General features: G+C 42.1%; 2 protein-coding genes across 2 annotated transcripts in view; one reads left to right on the top strand and one right to left on the bottom strand.

The window, feature by feature from the left end:
- Positions 1–760: 760 nt before the first annotated feature.
- Positions 761–25,231, top strand: TSFM (Ts translation elongation factor, mitochondrial). Its single transcript, XM_033936130.1, has 6 exons — positions 761–911; positions 2,285–2,437; positions 6,470–6,598; positions 17,108–17,230; positions 23,544–23,628; positions 24,714–25,231. The coding sequence occupies exons 1-6, from the start codon at positions 822–824 to the stop codon at positions 25,151–25,153; spliced, it is 1,020 nt and encodes a 339-aa protein (XP_033792021.1). The 5' UTR covers positions 761–821; the 3' UTR covers positions 25,154–25,231.
- The window catches only part of AVIL (advillin), a 110,499-nt gene continuing 108,273 nt past the window's right edge, over positions 25,232–27,457 (bottom strand). Inside the window, exon 20 of the mRNA XM_033936129.1 lies at positions 25,232–27,129. Coding sequence (XP_033792020.1) covers positions 27,016–27,129 — 114 coding nt within the window. The 3' untranslated portion in view covers positions 25,232–27,015. The remainder of the gene's footprint in view (positions 27,130–27,457) is intronic.

Genomic DNA, 27,457 nt, shown 5'->3' with positions numbered 1-27,457 from the left:
TGCATTGCATCCGCACATGCGCAGATGTCCCCTCCCAAAGTAATTTCTTTTCAAAACTTGGACAAAGTGCTGGGTTTTGAAAAGCCGTACAGTCCCCCGGCCATGTCATCAAAAGAAGGCCATGTCTAGGGAAATCTGTACGTCTGGTAAACCCTAGGTTTCGGAGCTCTAAAGCCGACGCGGGCAGCAAGTTTTTCGCTGCTCACACTGAAGTTAAAATGGTACAGAGAAGGGGTTCGCACACAGCAGGGGAAGAGGGCAGGAGAGGGGCACTACCGCCCTGGGCGCTGGTCACCCTCCCTAGGCCACTGACCAGCTGGAACCAGTTTAGCGAGCACGTTAGTTTCGAGAATCTTCCCCTCAGGGATCTCAACATCCCTCCTTGAGGGCGACAATCCAGTTGGGTTTTCAGGATTTCCGCAATGAATATGCATTTAAAGCAGTGCATGCACATAGATCTCATGCATATTCATTGGGGAAATCTTGAAAACCCGAATGGACTGCGGCCATCAAGGAGGGACTTTGAGACCATCCCTTCATTGCCCCCAGTAGATTGTGAGGCCACCGGGACAGAGAGGAAAATTGCATGAGTGCCTGAATAAATTCATGCAAACCGTTCTGAGTTCTCTGTGGAGATTAAATAAATAAGTGATTCCTCGCACCCAATAAACTTCTCTAAACGCTCGTATTATTCCGCACCCCTTCCCCCTTCCTTGGCCACGCTATTGCGCATAGTACCCTCCCAAGAGCTTTGACTCCTGAAGGCTACCGTAGCAGACCTCCCCCCTCGCGCAGACTCGGGAACATGCGGGCTCCTCGGAATGTCATCATCGTGGGGGTTGTCTCGTGACCAGGGCATGACGTTTTCATTGCGCGCCGGGTGCAGGATGGCTAGCGTCTTGCGAGCCAAGGTGAGACGGGCAGGGATAGGGTCTAGGTGGGGGGTTCCTATCTTTTTCCCTTCCACACCACAATTTCTTGCCCGATCTTCTCAGGAGGCCAGATAATGGCTAAACGTTTTGAGTAACTATGTTCTAGTTGAGTGCCAAGCAGTGAGGAAGGAGCAGTGCTGGATTAAGCATGCAATACTTCTAGAGATGGAGTGGGGAAGGAATAATGCAATGTTTGCGTCCCTAGAAATGCCAAGGATGACACTTCTCAAAAAGGGAGAATATTTTTAGGCAACGTATCTAGAGTATACATCTAGAAAGTTTAAATTAGTGTGATATTGTTTTGCAAATGGGGTAAAAAAAAAAAGGCAATATGGATAACTTCCTTGCTCAACATTGTTCTCCATTTACATGCCAATGTAATAAAGTGCTGGAGGCTTTTTCATTTTACCATGGGCCCCTATTTAAACAAGTTTTGTGCACTACAGCCCATTTAAATCTTATGCAGAAGACCTGAAGGCTGAGCTCGGGAATCGGGATTTTCTGATGCCGTGGCCCTGGTCTGAGGAAGTGAAAAAAAGATACTGTAGTTCATTCTTTAGCAATCACCAGTGATGAGGATTTCATATCTATTTATTTTTAAATAATAGATGATGAGGAATTGATGAGGAAATACATAATATGAACAGTAAAGTGCTGGACTTCTGATGTTTATGTGGGATAAAAAAATTATATTTATGTATAGATTAGCATTCTAGTATATGTTCATAATGTATGTGCATGCAACTCCAAGTGTTTGTACAATATTATGTGCACAAATAATGTATGCTGTTGCTAGTGCACACTCATGTGACCATGCTTCTGGTGTGATCTCCTATGTTAGTGCAGATATTTTGCTCACAACTAATTTGCATAATATTAGGTGACATTTTTACAGGTGCACTAGGAAGCCATGTACAGCTCTAATACAAGATTTACTGCATTGGCCCCTTTATGGCTAAAAATATTCAGATAGGTTTCAGAGCACAAATACAAGTTAATAGAATGAAGCAAGAGGAATCAATGCATAAGAATGTGTATTTAGATTTCTTCTAGTGACAGGGCCATAGGATTTTTGTTCTCTTGCCTCCTGAAAATATGATCAGGATGAGTGCACTGGTCCTTAGGCTTTGATGAATGAGAGAAGAGGCTTAGAAATCATGAATAAAAAGCCCTTTGGCATCTCTGTTCCAGTATTTCTTACTATTCATGATTGTTAAGCATACCAAGCACTAGGCTAGATCTTCACCCCTTAAAACCTTCAAACTATTTTTATTTATGACCAGGTCCTCTTTCTCTTTAATTTTCTTCCATTTTTGACATGTATAATATTTCATCTGGGTATATTTTCATAGGTATTCCCCTTACGCCAGGCAACATACTTTCATTCCGAGACCAATCTGTTTGCCACAAACAAGAATCTCTTAGTAAAACTAAGAAAACGCACTGGCTATCCTTTTGTGAATTGTAAGCAGGCCCTGGAAAAATTCAACAATGATCCCAAACAGGTATGTATTGGCTGGGAAAAAGACTAGTTGTAGAGTTACCAGGTTGTCTCTGTCTTTCTTTGCTGGTCTTTTCCTCCATTATGCAAAACTATAATTGTTCATACCTTTCTTTAAAGAGCAGTTTCCTTTGATGGTCTTTTATTAATGTAAGTGGAAGTGAGGAGTGGCCAAGTGGTACAACTGCTGCTTCAGCACCCTTAGGCTGTGGGATCAAATCCCAGCGCTGCTCCTTGTGACCCTGGGCAAGTCACTTAATCCTCCGTTACCCCAGGTACAAAAATAAGTACTTGTTTATATGTAAACCGCTTTGAATGTGTAACCATGAAAAGGCATACAAGGCTCATCCCCCTAAGTGTGCATGCAGCAAAGTATTATTATTGATAATGATAGATTTAATACAGGGATTGACAAATCCCAGGTAGCCGAGATGCCTAAAAATTATATCCTAATGCCAGGATTTTGTGTTGTAATATTTGTTTTTCTCTTTTGTTGGGGTTTGTTGTTTGTTTTTTTTTTCTTACACTGCCACTGCACAGCATGACTTAGCTCAAGTTTGAGCCACATGGTGCAGGATTCTGCCACTCTGATGGTTTCAGTTCTTGTGAGATTTGAGCCTATAAGGCTCCTTGCAGCTCAAACTTCAGCTGAGTCTTTTGTGCAGAGGAAAAATTGTTTCAGTGGCAGCACAGTAAACACAAGCCCAAGAACAGGAGGGCATTGAGACAGGAAAGGGATGAGGGGAACATTCTTAAGAAGATGGGAAAAAAAAGTGAGAAAGAGGGACAAGCAAAACAACAGTGAAAGGTGAGAAGAAGAAATGGAAAAATTAGAAATATGAAAGGAAGAGAACTAAGGGAAAATAAAATAAATGAAGAATCATACAAAGCAAAAGAAGAAATGTAACCTTACTCGTCCTGGAACCTGCCTGCTGGGGAGACTACTGAGGACAGAGGGAATAAGAAAAGGTCTTGAAACAGGAGATTTGGTGAGAAAGAGGAGGAGACTTAAGTCAGGGTGGGAGGAAAAAGTGTTAAGGAACTGAATTTTAGAAGAATTACACAATAACAAATTAATTCAGTTACATAATTTTCTACCATCAAATTAGGAAAGAAAAAAGGGATCAGCTAGAAAATCAAGAATGGACCTTCACAAGAGAAAAGGAGAATTAGGAACGGTAGGGCATGAGTGAGAGAGGGGAGCAATGAATGGGGAAGGCAGAGTGGTGGAGGTGGTAAGAGAGGGGGAAACTAGTAGAGTATCCATGCTGCATCTAATAACTAGCCCAAAGAGGTAAAACACCTCAGATACAATTATTTGCTGAGTATTAGCATGCCTGCATAACCCATCTTGAGAAAAATAAAAGAAATGTATATTGGAGCTAGATCTCTCTTTTATGTGTATATCTTTTTTGTGGATATCTTTGGTTTCATGAGTAAATCAAGGAAAATTGTTTATATCGCTATGTGAACATTTCTTAAGAAAGAACTGAATATTTTATGGGGTGTCCTAATTTTTACACGTGTAAAAATTAGGACACCCCATGAAATATATTCACATATTTTTAAACTAAGCCCCAAACTATGACTTTAGAGCAGGATGGTAAGTGGGCCACTACTCTACCAAGGATTTAAAGCTATCTTGGGGGGCACAAGCAGGCTTGGGGACATAATTAAAAAAAACGACTACACCACCTTGAGATGTGGCTAATTTTTTTTGTGTGTGAAAATAAGCCTGCAAAGCCTTTTTTTGTTATTGTTACATATTTATTTTTGCACATTTACTCATTAATAAGCTGCTTTTGCATCAGAAGATTTAAAAGTTGAGAGGGTCATACATTTGATATAATGCCTTTCTGTGCTACAACCAAGGCAGTTTACATACTTGGGGTTTATATATTATGTGAAGGTTCTTTCAATATCCCTAGTAAAAGCTCTGACGCTGATGGAATTCCTATGAGCGTCGGAGCTAATACCACTGCAGCCGGTAATAAAAAAGCCTAACGTGGCTTCATAAAAAAAAAAGGTGGGGGGATATGTTTTGTACCTGTGACAGTGGAGGCTTAAGGAACTTGCCCAGTGTGACAAGGAGCTGCAGTGGGAATTGAACTCAGTTCCCCAGGGTGTCAACCCACTGCACTAACCATTAGGCTAACTCCTCCATTCCTATTAATTTCAGATTATGGGATTTACTGCCAGGTTTTTTTTTGTTTTTTTTTTAATGACAATATATATGTGCAACTATAAAAGACAAGGTAGAAGCACCAAGGTAACTGCAACTTCAAGATATGTATGTCCAGATATTATGTGCAAGAAATTTTTATAAGGCTAATACTTAATGCACAGAACAACATTCAAACTAGAGAATGACACGGAAAAAAATCTGTCCCCGTCACCGGACCACCATCCCCGCCGTTCCCTTCACCGCCCAGTCCCCACAGCATCCACCCTTCCTTCTCGCTGCCTCACTGCCCTTCAGCTGTGCCCGAGAATCTCCCTTCTCCCCCTTACCTTTGCGGCGCATTAGTAATGAAACTTACTGAAGCCGGCAGAGACTGCCTGCCTATGCCTGCAGTCGTGTATGTGTGGGTGGAAGTTTCTCCTCTGACGCAACCAGAAGTTGCGTCGGAGGAGAAGCTTCTGCCCACACACACACGACTGCAGGCAGGCAGGCTTCGCCGGCTTTAGTAAGTTTCTTTACTAAAGCTCCGCGAAGGTGAGGGAGATAGATTTGGCCGTAGGTAGGGAGATAGGGGGCCGCGCGTGATCGGTGAACGCGCGCCTTCCCTCCCTTAACTGCGGGGACAAGGCTATTCACCGCTCCATGGGGCGGTGGATGGCCTTGTCCCCATGCCCGCAGTGAACACTTTTCCCCCCCACCATTTCAGTGGGTTACTCGTGGGTAACTGCCACCGTGTAATTCTCGAATTCAAACTTATGTGAAATGTGTGCTAACGTGTACTTTTTCTTCTGAAGCTTACTGAAGCTTCCCTTAACCACAGAGCCTACTTGCATGTGTCTGGCAGGCTTTTCCAGAGTAACACACAAGTTCAGTGCACTTTGAATTTGCATCTCATTAGCTTACTGCACCGCCACGGAATGTTTTCTCCCCAATCTCACAATAAAAGCCGTGTGCCCAGTCATCTTCATGTAGCTCTACTGCATGGCTTTCAATAGTGTTGTACATCCGTCAACCTTGCAGCCTTTTGACTCTTCAGTTATCTTTCAGATGCCTTGCTTTCCCCTCTCCGAGCACCCCAAGAGTTTGATAATTAACTCAGCTTTCATGATTATCTCTACAGCCTTCCCCTCCCCACAACAATCCTGTACAAACACATATTTAGACATGATACTTTTGAATATTAAACTTTGCTTTGTATGTCTCGTGATAATCATGCTGTGCAGTGCTGACATATGTGTGTGCAATGAGGGCAATTTCCCAAAGCGAAAGTCTGGAGAAGAAACCCTATGATGGGAAAATCAATAATTAAAAAAAAAAAAGTCCCTCATTCGGCACTACTTTTTTATTGGCAATTTCCCCATGTCATATAACTAGATAAATGGACCAAGAATAAAATTGCCCACTCTATCTGCAAGTGAAAGTATGTGCCAATCAGCTTTGCAGTTACTCTCTGCCACCTTACAGAGGCTGCGGCCCTAGGCAGTAGCTTAGTTTCACCTAATGGCTGTACTGGCCCTGACAGTAGTCGCTTTAGAAATAAAATTTCTGGTATTCTGGTATTCTTTCACCCCTGTTCAGATCTACATTCAGATATGCAAATAGTTGTCACTTATTTTACTATTGATTTCAGTACATAAATAGCACTTTTTATTTTGAAAGACTATAACTTTATTGAATGTCTTGTGCAAGATTCTCTTCGAAAGCAATTATAGCCATCTTTTCAAGGCAACATGTAGTAGACTTTTTTCCTGTTTCATTCCAGTACTTTTGTTTGTATCTTTTTTTTTTTTCCTTTTTTTCAGTTGTGATATATAAAGATAAATCAGGCTGTTTGTTCCCCTTTGTGGCTCACAGGCAGAGGCTTGGCTTCATGAGCAGGCTCAGAAGGAGGGTTGGAGCAAAGCATCCAAGCTTCAAGGAAGGAAGACAGCAGAAGGCCTGATTGGTCTCCTGCAGAAGGGGAACTGTACTGTGATGGTAGAGGTGAGTTTTATAGCCATAGGGATTGCATTTCAACAAGTGGCTCCATTGGAGTCCTGAGCAGGAGCACATTTGTTCTGAGATTTATGCATTGAGTAAACTCAAGCTCAAATCTGTACAAATTAGGGGCCCTTTTACTAAGCTGTGGGAAAAGTTGGCCTTAGCACAGCCAGTTTTAAAAAAGGTTTGGACAAATTCCTGGAGGAAAAAGTCCATAGTCTGTTATTGAGAAAGACATGGGGAAGCCACTGCTTGCCCTGTATCAGTAGCATGGAATATTGCTACTCCTTGGGTTTTGGCCAGGTACTAGTGACCTGGATTGGCCACCGTGAGAACGGGCTACTGGGCTCGATGGACCATTGGTCTGACCCAATAAGGCTATTCTTATGTTTATACAGATTTTTCCTGTGTGCTAAGGCCATTTTCCCGCTGCAAGAAAATGGACTATTTTCTCTTTTTCAAATTAATGGCTATGCTTTAATGTTGAAATTTCATTCTAGATCACAGAAAAAATATACAACAATACATGTATTGAATAAAGAATTATTCTTAAAAATTAGTGCAAAAAGTGCTCAATGGGTTCGAGCAAAGGTAGCAACGGGACTCTCATGGCACTTTTCAGGTCCCATACCGCCAGGAAGATAATGAAACAAAAAAGATTTTTGGTACTTATCTTAATATGATGGAAAGTAAAGCCTTATTGCATCCAGCGGTCTCAGATCCTAGTTTCTGCTGCTTTTAGACAAACCCCTTGTGATCATAAATAATGCAAAAACATTAAAAACCTGCTTCCCACTATATTATGCCAGTTTTATGCTGGATGGGTTCCTCAGGAAGACCTGTGTGCTGTGTGCCATGATATGCGAGAGGAGGGTGGGAGCTGTGCACTTAGCCCCCCCCCAACCCTTCAGAAACAAAGACCCAGAAAGCTGGAGAAATTGGGCATAAATCCTTCCTAGAGCCCTGTACTTGTGATCGGGCATGCCAGCAAAGTGAAAATGCGTGGATGCCACCATTACAGGGAAGACACATGAGGGAGTACTAGAAAGGTCCTTTGGGGAATCAGGTCAGATTTTTAAACTTTAATTTTGGGGCTCTCATGTGTGATGCTTATTTAGAGTACAAGCAGTCCTTGCAGAACCTGACGAAGGGTCTCTGGGAGACTGAGGTCCAGTCAGAGAAGGACTGGGATGGTTGGGGATCTGAATCAATGCCTCTACTCTCCAGAAGTGCTTCCTTCATAGGGCATTAGGTGCCTGGGCCAGTTAAGCCTTAGGCCCCTCCCCGGCGCATCCCAGAATGCTCTGCGAAGGGGAAGGCCCATCATTTTGAAGAGGTGGGCTGGCAAGCCTGAGGGAGTAGGAATCCCTCCGGCCGACCTTCGTAAAGAATGTGGGGGTGGGGGTCACGGGAGGATCGTCAGCACGGGGGGAGTTGGGGGGTGACGACGATGGCAGTGGGGAGGGAGTGTGGGCATCTCTTCTGCTGATCTTCAATTTGGGGGGTCTCTTTAAAAAAAAAAAAATTGGAGGGGGGGGCGGGGGGGAGTTGTCTGAGCTGTAAAACCTTACTTTCCTGTCTGTGCCTCAGCCAATCAGTGCTCAGGCACTGATTGGAAAGTAAGGCTACAACAGTTCAGACCCTGACGGAAAAATTTGCCTGCAAATGTGCTACAACAAGGTTAGGGAATCACCCAACGATGATAGAGAATCGCTCAGAGTGCTCATTTTAATATCAATGACCTCATTGTACTACATTTGCATGGTGAGTTGGAGACAGCTAGATATCTCGGAAAAGACCACAGTGAGCCGTTTTGATAATTGGCCAGTAAAATGTTGCTCCGCTAAACCGGCTAGAGCAGGTTTATCAATCGCATATATTAGATTAAAGGCACATATTAGATTTTGAGAATCTTCCCCTTAGTCTCCAGCCAGCTTCTCTGTTCCTAGAGTTGTAAATACTAGTGCTGCCCGATTCACAATTTGAATCGGTTCACCGATTCACTTCAGGTGAATCGATTCAAATTAAAAAAAAAAAATCAGTTCCCTATTTGGCTGACCCTCCACCCTTGCCCCCTAAAGCAGGAGCGGCAGCATTGCTCTTGCTGGCAGGCCGCTGCCACAACTGCTTTAGAGGGCGAGGGGGGAGGGTCAGTTGGGAAGTGCTGCTATCCGGCTTCCCCCTGGCGTCCGTTTCCATCCACTGGCGTTTGGCTTCCCCCTCCCATGGCCTCCCTGCACCGCTTACCTTCGAGGAACAGCCTGCAGATAAGATTGTGATGCTAGCGATCTTTCCACTGCTTCTGAGCTGTTTTCTCCGCGATCCTGCCTCTGACGTCAGAGGAGGGGCAGGACCGCGGCAGAGGAAGCAGCTCAGAAACAGTGAAAAAATCGCTAGCATCGCGATCTTATCTGCAGGCTGTTCCTTGAAGGTAAGCGGTGCGGGAAGGTCAGGGGGGATGCAGGCCTTCAAAGGGGGGGGGTCAGGCCTTCAGGGGGGAACAGACCTTCAAAGGGGGGGATAGGCAGGCAGACCTTCGGGGAGGGGGGATGCAGGCCTTGAAAGGGGGCATGCAGGCCTTCAAGGGGGGACAGGCAGGCCTTCAGGGATGGGATGCAGACCTTTAAGGGGGGGGACGAGCCTTCAAGGAGGAAGCAGGCCTTCAAGAATGGTGGGACAGGCAGGCCTTTAGGGATGGGGTGCTGTCCTTCAGGGGGAGGTGCAGGCCTTCAGGGGAAGGGGGCCCTGGGGTAGAAGTACACGGAGGGAGGGAGGGAAGGGGGGTTCAAAGTGACATGCATATGCTGGACTTTGGGGGCAAGAAATAATGGGTCTGAAAATAGAGGAGAGAGAGAGAGATGATGGACAATGGGATTTAGGGAGGGAAGAAACAGAAAGGGAGAGAAGTTGGACACAAGGGATGGTGTGGAGTAGGGGAAGAGATACTGAATAGGAGGGTAGTTGGGAAAAGAAAGGGAGAGATGGTGGACCCTGAGGTGGAGGGGAAGGAGAGAGAGATGCTGGATGAAAGGGTAGTTAAAAAAAGGTGGATCTGTGGAGAGAGATGAAAAAAAGGAAAGATGCCAGACCTCCTGGGGAGGGAAGGGAAACGGAAGGGGAGGGCAGAGATAGCAGATGGACACAGCACGGAGAAAAAAGAAAAATGAGACCCTGGCAAGCAAAATAACCAGAGCCTGGGACCACCAGGATTTGAATATTGACCAGACAACAAAAGGTAGAAAAAATAATTTTATTTTCTGTTTTGTGATTACAATATGTCAGATTTGAAAAGTGTATCCTGCCAAAGCTGGTGTTAGACCGCAAACGTGAGCTAGGATTTAACAGAGAGAGGAAAAGTATTTTTTGTTTGTACCACAGCACCAGTGTGGTTAGGAGAAGGCAAAGGGGGTGAAGAGGCTATAAAATAAACCCACCAAGATGTTTGAAAAAAAACCACCCAATTGGGCAGGAAAATTGAATCGAATCAAATTGAAAAACCAATTCAATAGGCTGAATCAAATCGAATCAAAATTTTTTTTTCCTGAATCGGGCAGCACTAGTAAATACTGTATAAATACAACAATCGGCAAGGGGAGGGGGGGGGGGGTAAATTCTCCAAATCTTTATAGATCCCATCAAGCTTTCATTATGCGGCATGGTATGTATTGGATCCTTTCTGAAGTCTTGGAGCATCTTCCGGATTGGCTGATTTTAGAAAGGCAACTCATGTCCCCATTACAGTTGAGTCACATTTTGAGTATCAAGTTACCCCGAATTTACAAGGACAATACTAGTATTCTTTTTGCCATATGGAAAACATTAAAATTCATTAACAATTTAAAATTTTTGCCAGTACAATCCTTGTGTCAATCCTTGTGGTTGAACTCCAAGGTTCAAATTGGCGAGTCTAAGATCCTCTGGAAGCATTGGCTACAGGCAGGTATATGTACTTTAGATGATGTGTTATAAAATGGGAAAATGCTTGATTTTTCACAACTGCAACAATCATTCAGCATTACAAAGTCTCAAGCATATAAGTGGTTGCAGTTGCAGTTGAAGCAGGCCATTCAGAAGGGGTTCCCTGATTGGCGAAATTTGAATAATCAATATAGCTTGCCAGGCCTATGCTTCCAGGCAGATTTGCTAGGGCAGTGGTAAGCAAACTCATTAGTCAAAAGAGCCAAAATCAACAGTACAATGATTAAGATTTTTTTTGAGAGCCATACTCCGTGCCCGCTTGGCTACGATGGCTACGTCAACCCGACTGACACCCTGCTCACCTGCACGTAGTCGAAATCGATTCGTGGCAGAGCCTAGAGAATGACATGGGGAAAAAAATTTGTCTCCATCCCCGCCCTGTCCCTGTGAGCTCAGTCCCCATCCCTGCAAACCACCTGATCCCATTCACACAAGCCTCAAACAGTTTTATACTGAACTTATTATATTAAAGTATAAAAAGAGACAATATTCTGTACAATTGTCAATTTATAAATCAGCATCTTCCCCCCATTCTCTCTTCCCCATTTCCCTTCAGCGTCCTCAGCCCCTCTCTCCACTTCCCTTCAGCGCACGCACATAAAAACAAGCAAGCAATTTTATATCATTTTCATTCTATTCATTCATAGGATATATTTAATTACATGTGTTATGGTAGGTTTGGGAGGGAAGGGGTTAAATTTTATGTATTATTGTTAAATATGACAGAAATTCAAGTGATGTATTTAATTTCAATTGTTAATTTATTGATACACTTGTTATAAGATGTAAAAATGAATAAAGATTTAAAAAAAAGAGTCTAAATAATGCCAGTCACATAACAAAGCATGATTTTTACAAAAATAATTCCCTGCATAGTCAAGCCTGCAAGGATTACTAGATGTCTTTCAGCAGCTCCCTCCCCTTAACTACGTGGCCAAGTCAAAATGATCCACCAACAATAAAATTTTAAAAAACACAAAGCACACTGTATGCAGAGAAAATGTTAATTATCATTTATATTCTGCGGGTTTTCAAAACGGTCAAGGCAGATAACTTTATGCAATGTCACCTCAGTAACAACTATACAAAAATAGACAAATATACCTCCTTCCTTTTTACTAAACCATGATAACCGTTTTTAGCACAGGGAACTGCGCTGAATGCCCTGCGCTGCTCTTGATGCTCATAGGCTCCCTGCACTAAAAACTGCTATTGCGATTTAGAAAAGGGGGCCATAGTGCAAAATATAGACAGCAGATATAAATTCTCAAAACGGACACATTTTGATCACTGAATTGAAAATAAAATCATTTTTCCTACCTTTGTTTGGTAATTTCATCAGTCTCTGGTTGCACTTTATTCTTTTCACTGAGCATCCAATATTTCTTCCCTTCTTTCAGCCTCCTGTATGCTTCCTCTCCTCCAGTCCTCATTCCCTTTCCCAACTTTTTCTTTCTTTCACCCTGCCCCCTTCTTTCTTTCTCTCTCCATGCCCCCTTTCTTTGTTTCTCCATGCCTTATTTCTTTCTCTCTTTTTTCTTTCTTTCTCTCTTCATGCCCCCTTTCTGTCTGTCTCCCATCTCCCTTCTTTCTTTCTGTCTCCCTATCCCCCCCTTTCTTTCTCCCTGCCCTCCCCCAAGCCACCGCCATTGGGGAACATGCTGCCACAGCCGATGCCACTGCTGCCATCGGGGAACAGGCCAGTACCGAGTTCTGAGCTATCCCTGCTTCTCTTCCCCACGGGGCCGACCAACTCTCGCCACCCGACATCAATTCTAACATCGGAGAGGAAGTTCCAGGCCAGGCAGGCAGCAATTGGCTGGCCCAGAACGTCCTCTCCAGCGTCAGAATTGACGTCATGTGGCGAGAGTTGGTCGGCCCCGTGGGAAAGGGAAGCAGGGATAGCTCAGAACTCGGTGCCGGCCTGTTCCCCGATGGTGGCGGTGGCAGCCTATTTCCCGGCGGCGGTGGCAGCCTGTTCCCCAATGGCAGTGGCTTGGGGGAGGGCAGTAAAAAGGGAAGGGAAGCAGGTAGGCACCCCTGTTCTAGACGAGCTGCACTTATGTGGCTAAAGAGCCGCATGCGGCTCGCAAGCTGCAGTCTGCTGACCACTGTGCTAGGGCATCAGGCTGCCAAGTGGTATAAATTAATATCTGAATATTTGAACAAGAAACCTAAAACTAGTCTATAGGACATTTGGAGCATTGAGATTAAGCAGCAGATTTCTGCTACTCAGTGGCCACGTATTTGGACTTTGAGGATGAGATGTACAGTGTCAGCATCTATGAGACAAACTTGGGGCTCCTTTTACAAAGGTGCGCTAAGCGTTTTAGCGCACGCATTGGATTAGCGCGCGCTATAGTGTGCGCTAACCGAAAAACTATCACCTTCTCAAAAGGAGGTGGTAGCGGCTAGCGCACAGGGCAATTTAGCGTGCGTTGTTCCGCTCGTTAAGGCCCTAACGTGCCTTCATAAAAGGAGCCCTTGGTTTTTTCTGTTTCATAGAGATTTGGGACCCCAGTTCGTTTGCAGAAGTTAGATAGTTCAAAATCTAATAGATGCTGGCACAGTCATCTTGAAATAGGGACACTGGATCATTTGTTGTTCTATTGTCCTTTGATACTCAACTTTTGGGAATTAAATATATGGACAAATCAATTTGATTCTGGAGTCTTCGATTCCGTTATCTTATGAGGTGGTAATCTGCAGTACATTGTTGTCACATAAACCTCCACTAGCTAGATATAAAAGCAGACTATTAGCCATAATGACTGGGATAGCCATGCAAATGGTTACTAAAAATTGGGATAGACTTAATTTCTCTTTTTGGTGGGAATCTTTATGAAAAAATGTATTCAGATATTTTGTGTAATAATAAGCTATTTAAATGAACACGGGGTCCATTGACAAATTTTATTAACGCTGATTTAGTTGAACTATCTCATTTTTTACTATGATTTGCAGATCGAGGGAGGGGTATTATATTTTGTTGTATTAATCGATCAAAGAAAAGTGCTGTTTATGATTTTAATTGTATTTATGTAGTAATGCACCTGTTTTTTAATTAGGATGGGAGGGGGGAGGGGAATGTATTGTAGTACTTCTTTGATCGATTGTAGTGCTGTCTTGAAGCCATTTGTATGTATATTTTAATGCACTGTTTTTGAATGGAAAATTAATAAAGATGTATTTAAAAAAATACTGTATCCCCCTCATCTTGGAGTGGGGGAGGGAGATGTGGTGATCACTCAAAGGGTGACACCTAGTGGCTGGATATAGGGCCCATGATAACAGCGTTCCCAGCCAAGGATTGTCCTGGTCACTGCAGTGCCTGGAACTAGGTATGTTGGGGAAGGACAAACTGCTCAGTAACTACAAATAAAGACTCATGATACCAGGATCCCAATTAGTCAGTCAGTTATTTATGTATTGATCATATTTGATATACCGCCTCTGACATGTACCAAACAGTGGTTTACAAAATTTGGTTCAGAACCCCCCCAAACATCCCAGGAAACCAAACCTATTACCAGTGGCGCAGCAAGGGTGAGGCGCCTGGGGCAGTGGCATCTCTCCCCACCCCCTCCTGCCGCTTCCCTTCCCCCATACCTCTGTAATGTTCCTGGCGTAAACAGCAACCCCCAAGCTACTATCGCGCCAGAGTCTGCTCTTCTTCAGATGTCACTTCCTAGATGCAGGTCCAGGAAGTGACTTCAGAGGAAGAACCGATGCTGGCACGACAGCAGGTTGGGGGTTACAGAGGTACGGGGGAAGGGAAGTGATGTGCAATCGCAGCAATGGGGGTGGGGAGGTGGAGAGCCTGTGCCTTCACCAAGTTGGTGCCTAGGGTAGACCGTCCCCTCGCTCCCCCCTTATTACGCCACTGCCTATTACAGTAAAATAACTCTAAAATGTAACTAATTAAGAGTTTCATGAAGTGCAGGGGATTGATTCACTTTTAAAATGAAGGAGGAGAGATTAAAGCCTTATGGCAGTGTACCTCAAACTGTGTGCTGAGGCACACTAGTGTGCTTCCTGAGATTCCAAGTGTGCCTTGGCACACTGAGAAGGAAGAGAGGCGCCTGCCAGCTGACTTCCCTACGTGGTACAGCGCCAGCGCTGCCCGATTCGCCGAAGGCCTTCATGTTTCCCCCTTCTCTCTAGCGTCCTCTGGCTTCCCCCCTGGCCTCCCAGTCTTACCTTTTAAAGCTAATTACAGCAGCCTGCAGAGGATCGCCACTAGGTAAAATTATTTTATTTTCAATATAGTGATTGAATTGTGTCAGTTTTGAGAATGTATATCTGCTGTGTATATTGTGTGTGTATGAAAAATGAATGGAAAATATTGCATTACAATTAATATAGGGGAAGGGATCTGGGGCAGAGCTTAGGTGGGCCTAGGGAGGTCTGTGGTTGGAGTACTCAGTTGATATGTGTTAGACTTAGAGGGTACTTAGCTTGAAGTAGTTGAGAAACACTGCTGTAGGCAACCAGCTGGTGCCAGTGCCTCTCCTTCTCTCTGGCCCTCTTCCCTGCTGGCACCCCCTACTGGCGTCTCAGGGCCCATCTGGAGTGCCTCTGCACATGTGCGGACATCAACGTGATGATGTCATGCATGTGCATGATGTCATCACGGCGACATCCGCGCACTTCTGGGTACCTCTAGCTGTGGCCATTACCTTTACTGTGCCCCGGCTCAAGAAAGATTGAGAGACGCTTCATTAGGGAAAGAGAAGATAATAGATAAAAAGGAAGGATAAAGAGCCAAAAGCAGAAATAATGTGTGCACAGAAGTATAAGAGACAAAAACTAGGATAGGTTAAAAGAAAGAGAAGGACAGGGCAGATGCCCAAAGCCTTATCCTTTCTAGGTGATGCCCAAAGCCTTATCCTTTCTAGGTGTTTATGGGGTGATGCCCAAAGCCTTATCCTTTCTAGGTGAGGCTTTGTTTGCCAGAGAGCCTCCGACTGAACCTCAGGAAGTTACTTTGAAAGATCTTTGGCAAATAAATACTCGTATGGAGGGGTTATTAAAATCTGTGGTTCAACAAAATGAAAAATTTTCGCAAGAGGTGATTGAAAAGTTTGCAAACGTTGATTCAAACTTAAAAATTATGGAAAAATCGATTAGAACAACTGAGTCTCAGGTGGTTACATTACAGGCAGTTTCTACAACAGCAGTTAAGGATTTTCATATCACTCATATGAAATTTGAGAAAATGGAGAACTTGTATAGAGCAAAAAATCTGCGTCTAGTTAATTTCCCCAAAACACATTTATTATCTCCAGAAATATTGGTTAAAAAATATTTTAAGGAAATTTTGGGGATGACGGACGTAGAAAATTTGCCTTTGACAAATTTGTATTATATCCCTCAGAGGAAAAAAGTTCCCATAGAATCAGGTATAGATCAGTTGGAACAAATTGATTTCGATTTAACTGGATTTTTAGAAGACTCACAGGATATAATCCAAACTAGATCTACACTTCTTATAACTTGTTCTAGAGAGATAGATAAATCCTTGATAATGAAAGCTTATTTTCAGAATAAGCAGACTAAGTTTTGCGGAGATAATGTATTGATTTTTCCAGATGTGGCCCAGGCAACACAATTGAGAAGAAAATCATTTTTGGCTTTGAAATCTAGGGTGTTGGCTTTGGGAGCCACATTTTATTTAAAATTTCCTTGTAAATGCTTGATTAAATTTAAGGAAAATGATTATGTTTATTGGGACTCAACTCAATTAGAACAATTTTTGCAACATCAAGAATCCATTAGTATTTCCTCTGCTACCACATAATTAATTGTTTGGAGTTTTGAATTTCTAAACACTAATATGTTTGGTCTATATGATCATGTTTATGTGACTTTTTTCTAGAATATATAGTACTTGCCCTCCCATAGTTATGAGGACTAGAGGAATTTATGTGATAGCTTTATGATTGATGTATTAATATTATTTATGTTCCTTACCTTACTATTATGTATATGTAATAATGGTATAAAACTCGAATAAAAAAAAAAAAAATAAAAAAAAAAGAGAAGGACAGGGCGGCATGAAAGATGAAAAATAGCCAAATGGGTTAGGATGGTAGGAATATTGAAAAGGGACATAAAAAGAATAAAACGAGAAAGGAGCCTTAAAACCAGAAAAGATGTAGACAGAAACCTGTGCATCAGTAAGAATGTGGAGGAAAACAAAATTCAGGAAGTACAGACATTTTTTTAAAATCTTTTTTGAAAAAAATATTTGAACCCTCAAAAAGGGCATAATCCATCAAAAATGAGCAAAGAAAGCAAACAGAGATTAGAATAAAATTAGCAACAACTGAGGCAGAAAACCAAATCGAAAGTACAAGCAAAAAAAACCAATCTTTCCTATGATTCCTGTGAATTGTGTCTGACACCAATGTTTTCCAAATATTCTCCCCCCCTCCAATTGAAAGCAACCCTGATTCCCAGTACTGAGCTGTATGCCTGAATAGTGTGGCTCTAAGCACAGCATCCTGCTCATTGTGGGTTTTCCTCCTGCAGGTAAACTGTGAGACTGATTTTGTTGCCAGAAATGCAAAGTTCCAGCAGCTGGTGCAGCAGGTGGCCCAGAGTGTCATGAAGCAGTACCAGGGCAAGCAGGAGAATCTGTCCACATACATCAAGGTGAGCTGGGCTAGCTCCTTTCCTTCTGTTTGGTGATATTAAATCCAGAGGGTAAGGGATGGGGAAAGAAGAACTGAAACTCATAGAGCAGTGAGAGATTAGAGAAACTGGGCCTCTTCTCCCTTGAAAAGGGGAGACTGAGAAGGGGCATGATCAAAACATTCAAGATAATGAAGGGAATAGACTTAGTAGATAAAGACAGGTTGTTCACCCTCTCCAAGGTAGAGAGAACAAGAGGGCACTCTCTAAAGTTTAAAAGGGGATAGATTCCGTACAAACATAAGGAAGCTCTTCTTCACCCAGAGAGTGGTAGAAAACTGGAACGCTCTTCCGGAGGCTGTTATAGGGAAAAACACCCTCCAGGGATTCAAAACAAAGTTAGACAAGTTCCTGCCGAACTAGAACGTATGCCGGTAGGGCTCTGATAGGGCACTGGTCTTTGACCTGGGGGCCGCCAAGGGAGCAGACTGCTGGGCACGATGGACCACTGGTCTGACCCAGCAGCGGCAATTCTTTGTTCGTCCATCTTGATAGCATAATCGCCTACCTTTACGATTGAAATGGTACAGCAGTTCAGTGATAAAGGGGATGGGATGACTTCTGATGAGGAAAGACTAAAGCGGTTAGGGCTCTTCAGCTTGGAGAAGAGATGGCTGAGGGGAGATATGATAAAGGTCTAAAAAGTACTAAATGGGATGTGAATTGTTTGTTTACTCTTTAAAAATACTAAGAGGGAGCATGCAATGAAATTACTAAGTAGTAAATGTAAATCGAACCAAACTCAATGTGTAATTAAATTCTGGAATTCATTGCCAGAAAATGTCATGAAAACTGTTATCGGGGTTTTAAAAAGGTTTGGATAATTTCCTAAGGAGTAAAGTTCATAAGCCATTATTAAGATGGACTTGGGAAAAGTCACTTCGTATTTTAAGATAAGCAGCATAAAATCTGTTTTATTCTTCTGGGATCTTACCAGGTACTTGTGACCTGGATTGGCCACTGGGCTTGATGGATTTTTGGTCTGTCCCAGTATGGGAACTCTTATGTTCTTGGTGCGCTTTCATTCCAAAGACGCCAACACGATTGTAAGCTATTAGTCCCTTACCTAAAGTGACTTGTTGTCCCCTGTTGCCGAAACTCAGATCCTAGTCGGCACTTTTCCTGGGATTCCTAAACACAAGTACTTTGGGACTCTGCATGATCTTATTGATCAAGGACTTATATTGGACTGTTATTTATCTTAATAAATGTAACTGTTAGGTGGGAATAGATATCTCATTTGCCTCTTGTTTGTTCTTGCTCAGATAAATTAGGTCAGGCAACTTTGAACTTAACAAAACAGAATGGGAATGAAATCAAGGTATAGGACTCAAAATCAATCTATAAAGTTATAGTAACATAGTAAATGACGCCAGATAAAGACTTAAATGGTCCATCCAGTCTGCCCATTAGTTATACCCATTAAAAATACATGATGAAATTAACTTGACACTTCTTTAATATTTCTGGGTCATAGACTGTAAAGTCCGTCTGGTATTGTCCTAGGTTCCAAATGCTGGAAGTTGCCGCCCAAGCTCACTCCAGCCTATCCAACCATCCCGTTGTCTGACCAGTAACATCCTCATGTTCCAAGTTAGTGGACTTCCCATTGATGTCCTCCCCAGCCCATCCTACACAAAATCACCACATTTGGGGCCCAGACCGTGTAAATCTGTCCAGTAGTACCCGCCTTAGTTCTTTAATTTACATCCTTTCTAATTAGAGTTCCTCTATGTTTTTGAATCCATCACCATTTTCCTCTCCACCACTTCTCTCAGGAGGGCATTCCAGGTATATACCACCTTTTCCATTGAAATAGAATGCCCTAACATTGCTCCTGAGTCTTCCTCCCTGCAACCTCAAATTATGCCCTCTAGTTTTACCATTTTCTCTTTTCTGTAAAAGATTTGGTTCTATATTAATACATTTCAAGTATTTAAACATCTGCATCATGTCTCCCCTGTCCCTCCTCTCTTCTAGAATATATATATTAAGGTTTTCCAGTCTCTTCTTATACTTTTGGTTCAAACCCCTTACCATTTTCATCGCCTTCCTCTGGACTGCTTCAAGTCTTTTTTTTTTTTTTTTTTATATCCTTCACCAGATTCTGCCTGCAAAATTGAACACAATACTCCAAGTATTGCCTCATCAATGACCTATATAAGGGCATCAACACCTCCCTTCTGATGGTTATTCCTCTTTCTGTACATCCTAGCATCTTTCTGGCTACAGCCACCACCTTATCACACTGTTTAGATGCCTTTAGATCTTCAGACACAATCACCCCCAAGGTCCCTCTCTCTATCAGTGCTTATCAGCCTCACACCTCCCAGCACATACAATTCCCTCTGATTTCTGCCCCCCAAATTCATTACTCCGCACTTCTTCGTATTAAATTTTAGTTGCCAGACATTGGACCATTCTTCTAACTTTTGCAGATCCATTTTCATGTTTTCCACTTCCTCTGGGGTGTCCACTCTGCTACAAATCTTGGTATCATCCGCAAAAAGGCTAACCTTTCCTTCTGACCCTTCATTATGGGGATTAATGAAGCATGTAGTTTAGATGTTCAGTTTCAGTTCAGCGGCTGTATTGTGGCTGTGTTTTTCATTCAAAAGCTTGTTTTAAACAGGTATGTTTTTCAACATCTTTTTAAAGGTGTCATAGCTCTTTAAGGAGCATTGATAAGGGGGCAGCGAGTACCAAAGGTTTGGTCATGCAGCACAGAAACTTGATATCCTTATTCATTCAGACTGATTCTAAACCCCTGCAGTCAGGTTATCTCCTCTTGTTATGGGCGATTTCGCCAAGGATGGAGTCCAGGTTGAATGGTGTTGGTACAGCAATGCAGTACATCTCAAGTGCCCAGTTTCATAGAAATCCCTTCTTTATTCTTATTACTCTTTGTTAAATCCTTGTCATGTATGACTCTTTGCTCCTTTTGCTTCATCTCTCATTTTTTTTTTTTTTGTAGCATCATCAGGGTAAGCCATTGGTTCAGAACACACTCAACCAGTAGGGTTTTCAGGATACATTACTCTCCCAAAATTTGCAGGGGTTCCTTTCGAAAAACTGTGAATGCGGTTTAGGAGCGGATCGGATGCGGGAGAAGGCTGCAAGAGCGGCAGCGGGTGCTGAAAAAAAAGGCTGATGTCCTGCGGAATCGTTCTTAGTATTTTCTGACCACCTCTTCCGGGAACTAAATTCAGTATACACCAATCAGGAGCTGCTTTGATACGCTATCTGGTGCGTCAAAGCAGCTCCTGATTGGTGTAGCCTGACTTTAGTTCCTGGAAGAGGCAGTCAGAAAATACCATGAATGACTGAGTCCATGATTCGTGAACCGCAAATTTGCAAGGGTTTACTGTAAATCTGGGAGAGATTTGCAGATATTATCTCTGCTGTAAGCAGATTGATTATGGGTATCCTGGAAAGCCGATGGCTGGGTGCTTCTGGAAGACCAAGTTGAGTACCGCTGAGATAAACTTATGCAGAGCCTTGTATGGTGCAAATTCAAAAATCTGGATTGCCATAAGCCTGAGAATCCGGACCCTTTAAAATTGCAATCCAGACTCTTAGGAAAGGTCCCGTATATGGACTATTCAGTTGAGGAGGGTTAAGATGGGTTGGAGTGAGCTTTGATGGAGACTCCAGTAGATGGAACCTAAGCACACTACTGGGCAGGGCTCTGGGTTTCTGGCCCAGAAATATCTAAGTAAGAGGATGATTTAAACTAAATAATTAATTTATGGAGCATGTATGGTTGGGCAGACTTGATGGACCACTCGGGTCGTTATCTGCCATCATTTACTATGTTACTATATGTAAAGGAGAGAGTGATGAGAATGATGACGGAGCTTTTTCAGTAAATCAGTGTGTACTGTTTCAAACTTCTTTTTTTTTTTTTTTAGCTCTGGCACACCAAATGGTACAAACGTTTTTCACAGTACATTATAATTAAAATTATAAAATTACAAAACAAAAAAAAAAATTGAGAGTTATTTATTTAAAGTTCTTTAAGTTATGTTTGGGTAATTGCAACAACAGTGAAACTAAAGTAGATAGAAAAGAATTGCTAATCAATGCGATGGATGTGCTTGTTTTTGAGTGCAAATTAACTTAAAACACATCTTGATAGTCGACAAGTAAACATACATTTCATCATCCACCATCAGCAGTTTTTTGTGGGGTTTTTTCCCAATTTAATTTCTGTCAGAGCTGCAATTCCAAGTTCACAAAGATAAGAAGATCCAAACGGTAATAAAGTCTTGATTCCTTTATTGCTCAAGTTAGGATAACTATAGCATAAAAAATAAAATTACTGGAAGCATTGGATGATAGCAGGAATACGTTTATTGGATGATGTTATGTCTAGGGGTAAACTGCTTGAGTTTTCACAGTTGCAACATAAATATGGCCTCAATAAATCAGAAAGTTTTAGATGGTTGCAACTGAAGCAGGCCATTCAGGCGGGGTTCCCTGAGTGGAAAAACCTTATTAATCAATATAGTATGGAGTTCTTAAGCTTTCAGGCGGACTTCCTGGGTCACCAGACTGCCCAGTGGTATAAATTGCTGACTGGATTTATTAAAAAGAAGCCAAACACTGGTCTGAGAGACATTTGGAGCATTGAGATCAAGCATCACATTTCTGCGTCTCAATGGCCACAAATTTGGACTTGGAGGATGAGATGTACAGTGTCAGCATCTATGAGACAAACATGTTGTTTTCTGTTACATAGAGCATTATGGACCCCTGTTCGGTTACAAAAATTGGATAGCTCTAATTCTAATAAATGTTGGCACTGTCATCTCGAAGTAAGGACTTTAGATCATTTATTATTCTATTGTCCATTTATTATGGCTTTTTGGAAATCAGTTTGGGATCAAATTAATTGTTTTTTAGAAAATCCAGTGGCATTGTCATATGATACTGTATTAGATATGTCAATGAGAGCAAAGAGTCAGATATCATCAAATAATAACAAGCTATTTCTCATAATGAGTTGCCATTCAACAAAATACTTGTAACTGGAGTAGACTAAATTATATTTTTTGGTGGAATTCTCTTTGTCATATATATAAAATGGAAAGATTTATTGCAATACAGAAAGGGTGTTTTAAGAAATTTCAAGATGTGTGGGAGCCATTAACAAAATATTGTAATGATTAGTTGTTACTTTTCCCTTAATTCTTAAAGTTCATTTTTCAGGAAGGGGGGATTTTAAGTATAACATCTTATATAAAGTAATTTAATTACTTATTATGAAGGGGTGGGAAGGGAGGGAGATAAGATTTTATGATTGGTATTATCACACTCATTGCACGTATAAAAATGAATAAAAAGATTTACAAAAAATATAAATAAATAAAATTACTTGCTGTTAGTTTTTAGGAACCAATCACATCAAAGAATGATGCTTGTCTGGGAGATTGTATCCTTATGCACACAGACACATAACATTGACAGACTCTTGCTTATGCGACGTACATGTCATCTATTCTAGTGTATACTTATGAAAGGAATTTTTAAAAATAAAGTAAAATTCCGGAATCTCTTCAGGGCATATCACTGTGCCTTGGCTCACAGTTTGAGAGACACACAGTAAATGCTACAAACAGGTAAAAATGAACATTCAAAACCAAATTTTATAGTAAAATACCTATGTTTTCTATGACTTTCCTTATATGGTCTAATTCAAAGACACATAATATTTTAGTTTTTTGGTATGTTTTTCTGCAGATATACTCAATTTATACATAAAGCATCTTGTATCTGTTTTAGTGAATAAATCAGCAAAATTAACTCGTTCATCTTTATTCCTTAAATTTGAATTTTAAAAGTAGTGCCTGAGAATCTAGAAAATCCAAAAACCTAGACTGACCCAATCCCAAGTAGTCTGGATGTTAAGACTTGCACTGTACTCTGTTTTAGTGTATATGCAGCAGGTGATAGTTTAGCAGAGAAAGATCTTCTGTGTCTGCCCACCGGGTGTCTTGTAAGAGCATTGCTCCTCTCCTGTGAGCTGTTTGGTAATGCAACTCCTCTCCCACCTATTACCCAGTTGGTAACATAATGGCGTCTTAACTAAGCCATCTTTACCTGGTCCCTGACGGCAAAGTCTAGAAAACAGTGCATGTGTATTTGAAATCTCTATGGAACTTGCATTGTGCCTTCCCACTTGCCTCTGTCACCCTCCTGAATAATTTTCTGTTGCAAAGCTCAGAGGTGTATGCAGCATGATATCCTGACTTGCTACTATTTTGTTCAGTAGAGTTTTCTTGGAGTAGATGAACTCTCCCAGTTAAAGACCAGCTCTGATGACACCTCACTGAGTGACCAGATGGCACTGGCAATAGGTAGGTATATGAAGCTCTTTCTTTGTTTACGCCTTTTAGCCTTGCTCTATAGCACTGGTTCCCAACCCTGTCCTGGAGGACCACCAGCCAGTCGGGTTTTCAGGATAGCCCTAATGAATATGGATAGCCCTAATGAATATGGATGAGAGAGATTTGCATATAATGGAGGTGACAGGCATGCAAATCTACTCCATGCATATTCATTAGGGCTATCCTGAAAACCTGCAATTCCAAGTTCACAAAGATAAGAAGGGTTGGGAACCACTGCTCTATAGCACTGCATGCACGGTCCACAAATAAGACCTGCCAGATGAGGTTCCAGGACTAGGGGGGGAGCCACTGCTTTGCAGCATTTCCTTGTTCTTTTAATTAGCAGAAGCACCCAGGGAGAGGGTTAAAGAGCCTGGATCACTGCTGTTAGATATTTCCAGGCCAGAGTCCAGTCCTAGGGACTTGGCCTGTGCTGTCACAGCTTTAGTTCTTGCTTCCCAATTTAAACCTAGGGGGTAGAGTAGGACATTCCCCCCACCCTCCAGTGAGAGGCATCTCTCAAGCAGCTGGTCTTCTCCAGATTGCTTAGCAGTTGCCTGTGCTGGAGCACATCCTCTGGCTATCGGTACTGCTTCCACTTGCCTTAAATTTTCAAGGGGAGGTGCATAGGAGAGACTGAAGAACAGAAATACTGCATGACAGTAGGAAGTTGAGAAGACCTCTTTGATGTCCATTTCATAATGGGCCTTAGCTAATGGCTTCTTGATGTCCTTGTGTGGTTTTTTTCAAGCACAGGTTGCAAACTGCGCAGAATCAAATGAAGTCATTATTTAAAGAGAGAATTGTCAGATTGTGAGCCCACCAGAACAGATAGGGAGAAATGCTTGAGTACCTGAATGTAAACCGCTTGGGCTATAAGTGGTGTATAAATACTAAAAAATAAATAAATTTTTTCAGTATGGGTTTCTGAGTGTCTTTTCACAGCTAGTGACCCCCTGAGGGGTCAGAATTTGAGAGGGGAGAACATGGTTTTGGTGGGGCTGTGTATCCATCAGTTTACACTATTGAGCATTTTAAAAAATTTGTTTTCAAAGGGAGACTGGGAGAGAACATAACATTAAGGAGAGCTGTCTGGGTGGTAGTACCATCCAACTTCTTCATCGGCTCCTACATACATGGGATAACACCGTCTCACATCATATCTCCCTCTATGGGCTTTGGAAGGTATGGGGCCCTGGTGATCTGCCAGCCGTCTGAACAGAGCTCAAGAAACAGATTTGCAGACCTGGGCCGGAGACTGGCGCAGCATGTGGTGGGCATGTCACCTCTTTCGGTAGGCTCCCTGCAGGATGAGCCTGGCAGTGAAATGGAAACCAAGATGTTGGCCCAGCCCTTCCTGATGGACCCCAATGTCAGCGTAGGAGAATATGTGTACTCCCAAGGCGTGGCTGTGCTAGATTTCCTGCGCTTTGAGTGTGGAGAAGAGCTGGAGATGGCTGAAGTCGAACCTGTATGTCATTCAGTGGAAAATTAAGATCTGAGATTGTGGATATGTGTTAGGCAGAGAACTGTAAAATAAAATTAAAACACGGCAAAATCACACATGGGATAATTTTGGCATTGTCTAGTTTTTATTAAGCAAGGGGAAACTATTTAGAAGGTCCATGGTCTTCGTGGTGAGTTAAGACTTCTTTTTGTCTTTCACCAACTCTTTAACATACATATACATGATAAGGTCAAATGTCATATTGGCAGATTTGTCCCCGTGGGATCCCAATATCCGTGTCCCATCCATGCCTCATTCCTGCAAGCTCTGCCTTAACCGCACAAGCCTCAAGCACCTATGATTTTATAGTGTTCGAGGCTTTTGCAGAGAAGGAAAGAGCTTGCAGGTTGGGGAAAATTTTGTCCCTGTGTCATTCTCTATGGCACCTCTAATAACACAGAATCAGGCTGCTCCACTACAGTAAATCTGTAAGCACTGTTCTCTACATACTCACTCTTTGGCTCTCTCTTTTAAAGTCTGCATTTCCTGTTTTTGGCACACCCAATCTATTTTAAAAATAATCTTAAGCTCGTAGGGGGAGGGAGATTTTAATTAGTTTTAGGATTCAGTTCAAATGCAGGCTTTGTTATGGCAGAGCTTGGTGTAGTGGCATGTTATAGGTGCCCAGACTATGAAGAAACTACACCCAAATTAATGATCAGCCTAGGAAAGCAGCAGTCAGAATTGAAAAGCTTGCCTTTGACTGCACGATGCATGGATCAAACTGGTGGCATCTTCTGCCTTCCAGATAGCTCATGCAGGAGATAAATGGCTGTGGCTGACAGCGCCAAACTGATAAAAGCAAGCGATGTTCTGATGCTCATAAGACTATTATAAATTATTATTATTTTATCAATATCAGCACATCCAGTGATACGTTAAGATGTAACACAGGGCACTCGAGCAGCCTAATTGTGCTGCTGGTTGGACCACTACCACCTTACCCTCCCCATTTGGCTGTTGCAAAGGTTTTATGAAATGGCAGCAGGGGATGTTTTTTCAGAGCAGAAATGTTTTAATTTGTAATTTAAAATGTTATACAAATGAAAACTCCGTGGGGCTTAAAGCAGGTCATTTTAACTCTTATAAATAGGGGGGGGCTTATTTAACTTTAGCTTCTGTGAGTGGTTTATGTGCAGATAATGCTCTTATAATGAAGAGGAGACATGGTGGCTTCTAGGATGCAGCTTCTAAACTCCTGAGTAGGTTGACTTTCTCCTGCGCAATTAACAACATGTTCTAAATAGTACATTACTGCTTCCATTAGAAACAGCATTACCCCCACCAGGGCAATGCAGTGTATCTCACCAGCGCAGGCGTTATCGTTTTTATTTAATCCACAAGCTGACCTATAGGGACCCCTGAAGAAGACCATAGTGTCGAAACACGGACTGTGTTGGGTCCATTATGTCCAGTGGTTCAGGCCCTAGACATTTTTTATGTGGATTATCTATTTTGTTTTAATAAAAGTCTTCATCTTGGACATCAACTCTCCACAAGTTCTTTTGTTTTCAATTCAGTTCTGCGGTATATGGTTACCTCACTTTTAAGAGTCTGCATCAGTTAAAGCAAAAGGGTATATAACATATACAGAAGGTACATTTGCTATTCATTTGTATTTTTTTTAAAAATAATCTTAAAATATAGAATACATATGTTGAAGTTGGCAAGAGCTAAACCATGTCCAGGCTTGGCATCTAATTTTGGCCACTCCTCTCATCCTGTGTTTCAAGTCCATGCGATGCAGTGAAGTGTCCCTAGGGGATCTTTGAATCTTAACTTGGCACTGGCCTGGATTACATTGCTCTCTTGGATCTTCAGTTTGGGTCTGCTTTTGTCCTTCTTTCACTTTAAAACAACCCCTTATCTTTTTTCAGGTTGAGCTGTTTCCAGGTGGGGAGAGCAGCGAATTCTCCCCTTGTGATCCCAAATGCCAGAGCAAAGTCCTTGTCTGAAAGGTAGTTCTGGAAGGGAGAGAAAAATAAAGAAAACACATAGTTTATATAAAAATAATTATTAATTTGGCTTGTCCATAAGTCAATTAAAATAACATAAATGGGCATGTCCCCGTCCAGAAGAGTTTACTCCTTTTAGACCAGTGGTTGTCTCCAACCTTTTCCATGTAAAGGGCCGCAGTGTGAATACAAGAAAGCTTTGAGTGCCACCAAAAGATTTCAAGCTTACACATACAAGATTTTTTTAGACCTTGACCTGCTTGTATTAATATTAGGACTGCACATCAATTAATCACAATTTAAATTTTTAATCGCATAAAGCATCCCTCCCTATATA

Source organism: Geotrypetes seraphini, chromosome 3, assembly GCF_902459505.1.
Source record: "Geotrypetes seraphini chromosome 3, aGeoSer1.1, whole genome shotgun sequence".
Classification (NCBI taxonomy): domain Eukaryota; kingdom Metazoa; phylum Chordata; class Amphibia; order Gymnophiona; family Dermophiidae; genus Geotrypetes; species Geotrypetes seraphini.
Note: the sequence above shows the minus strand (reverse complement) of the source record. Positions and strands in the feature narration are given on the sequence as shown.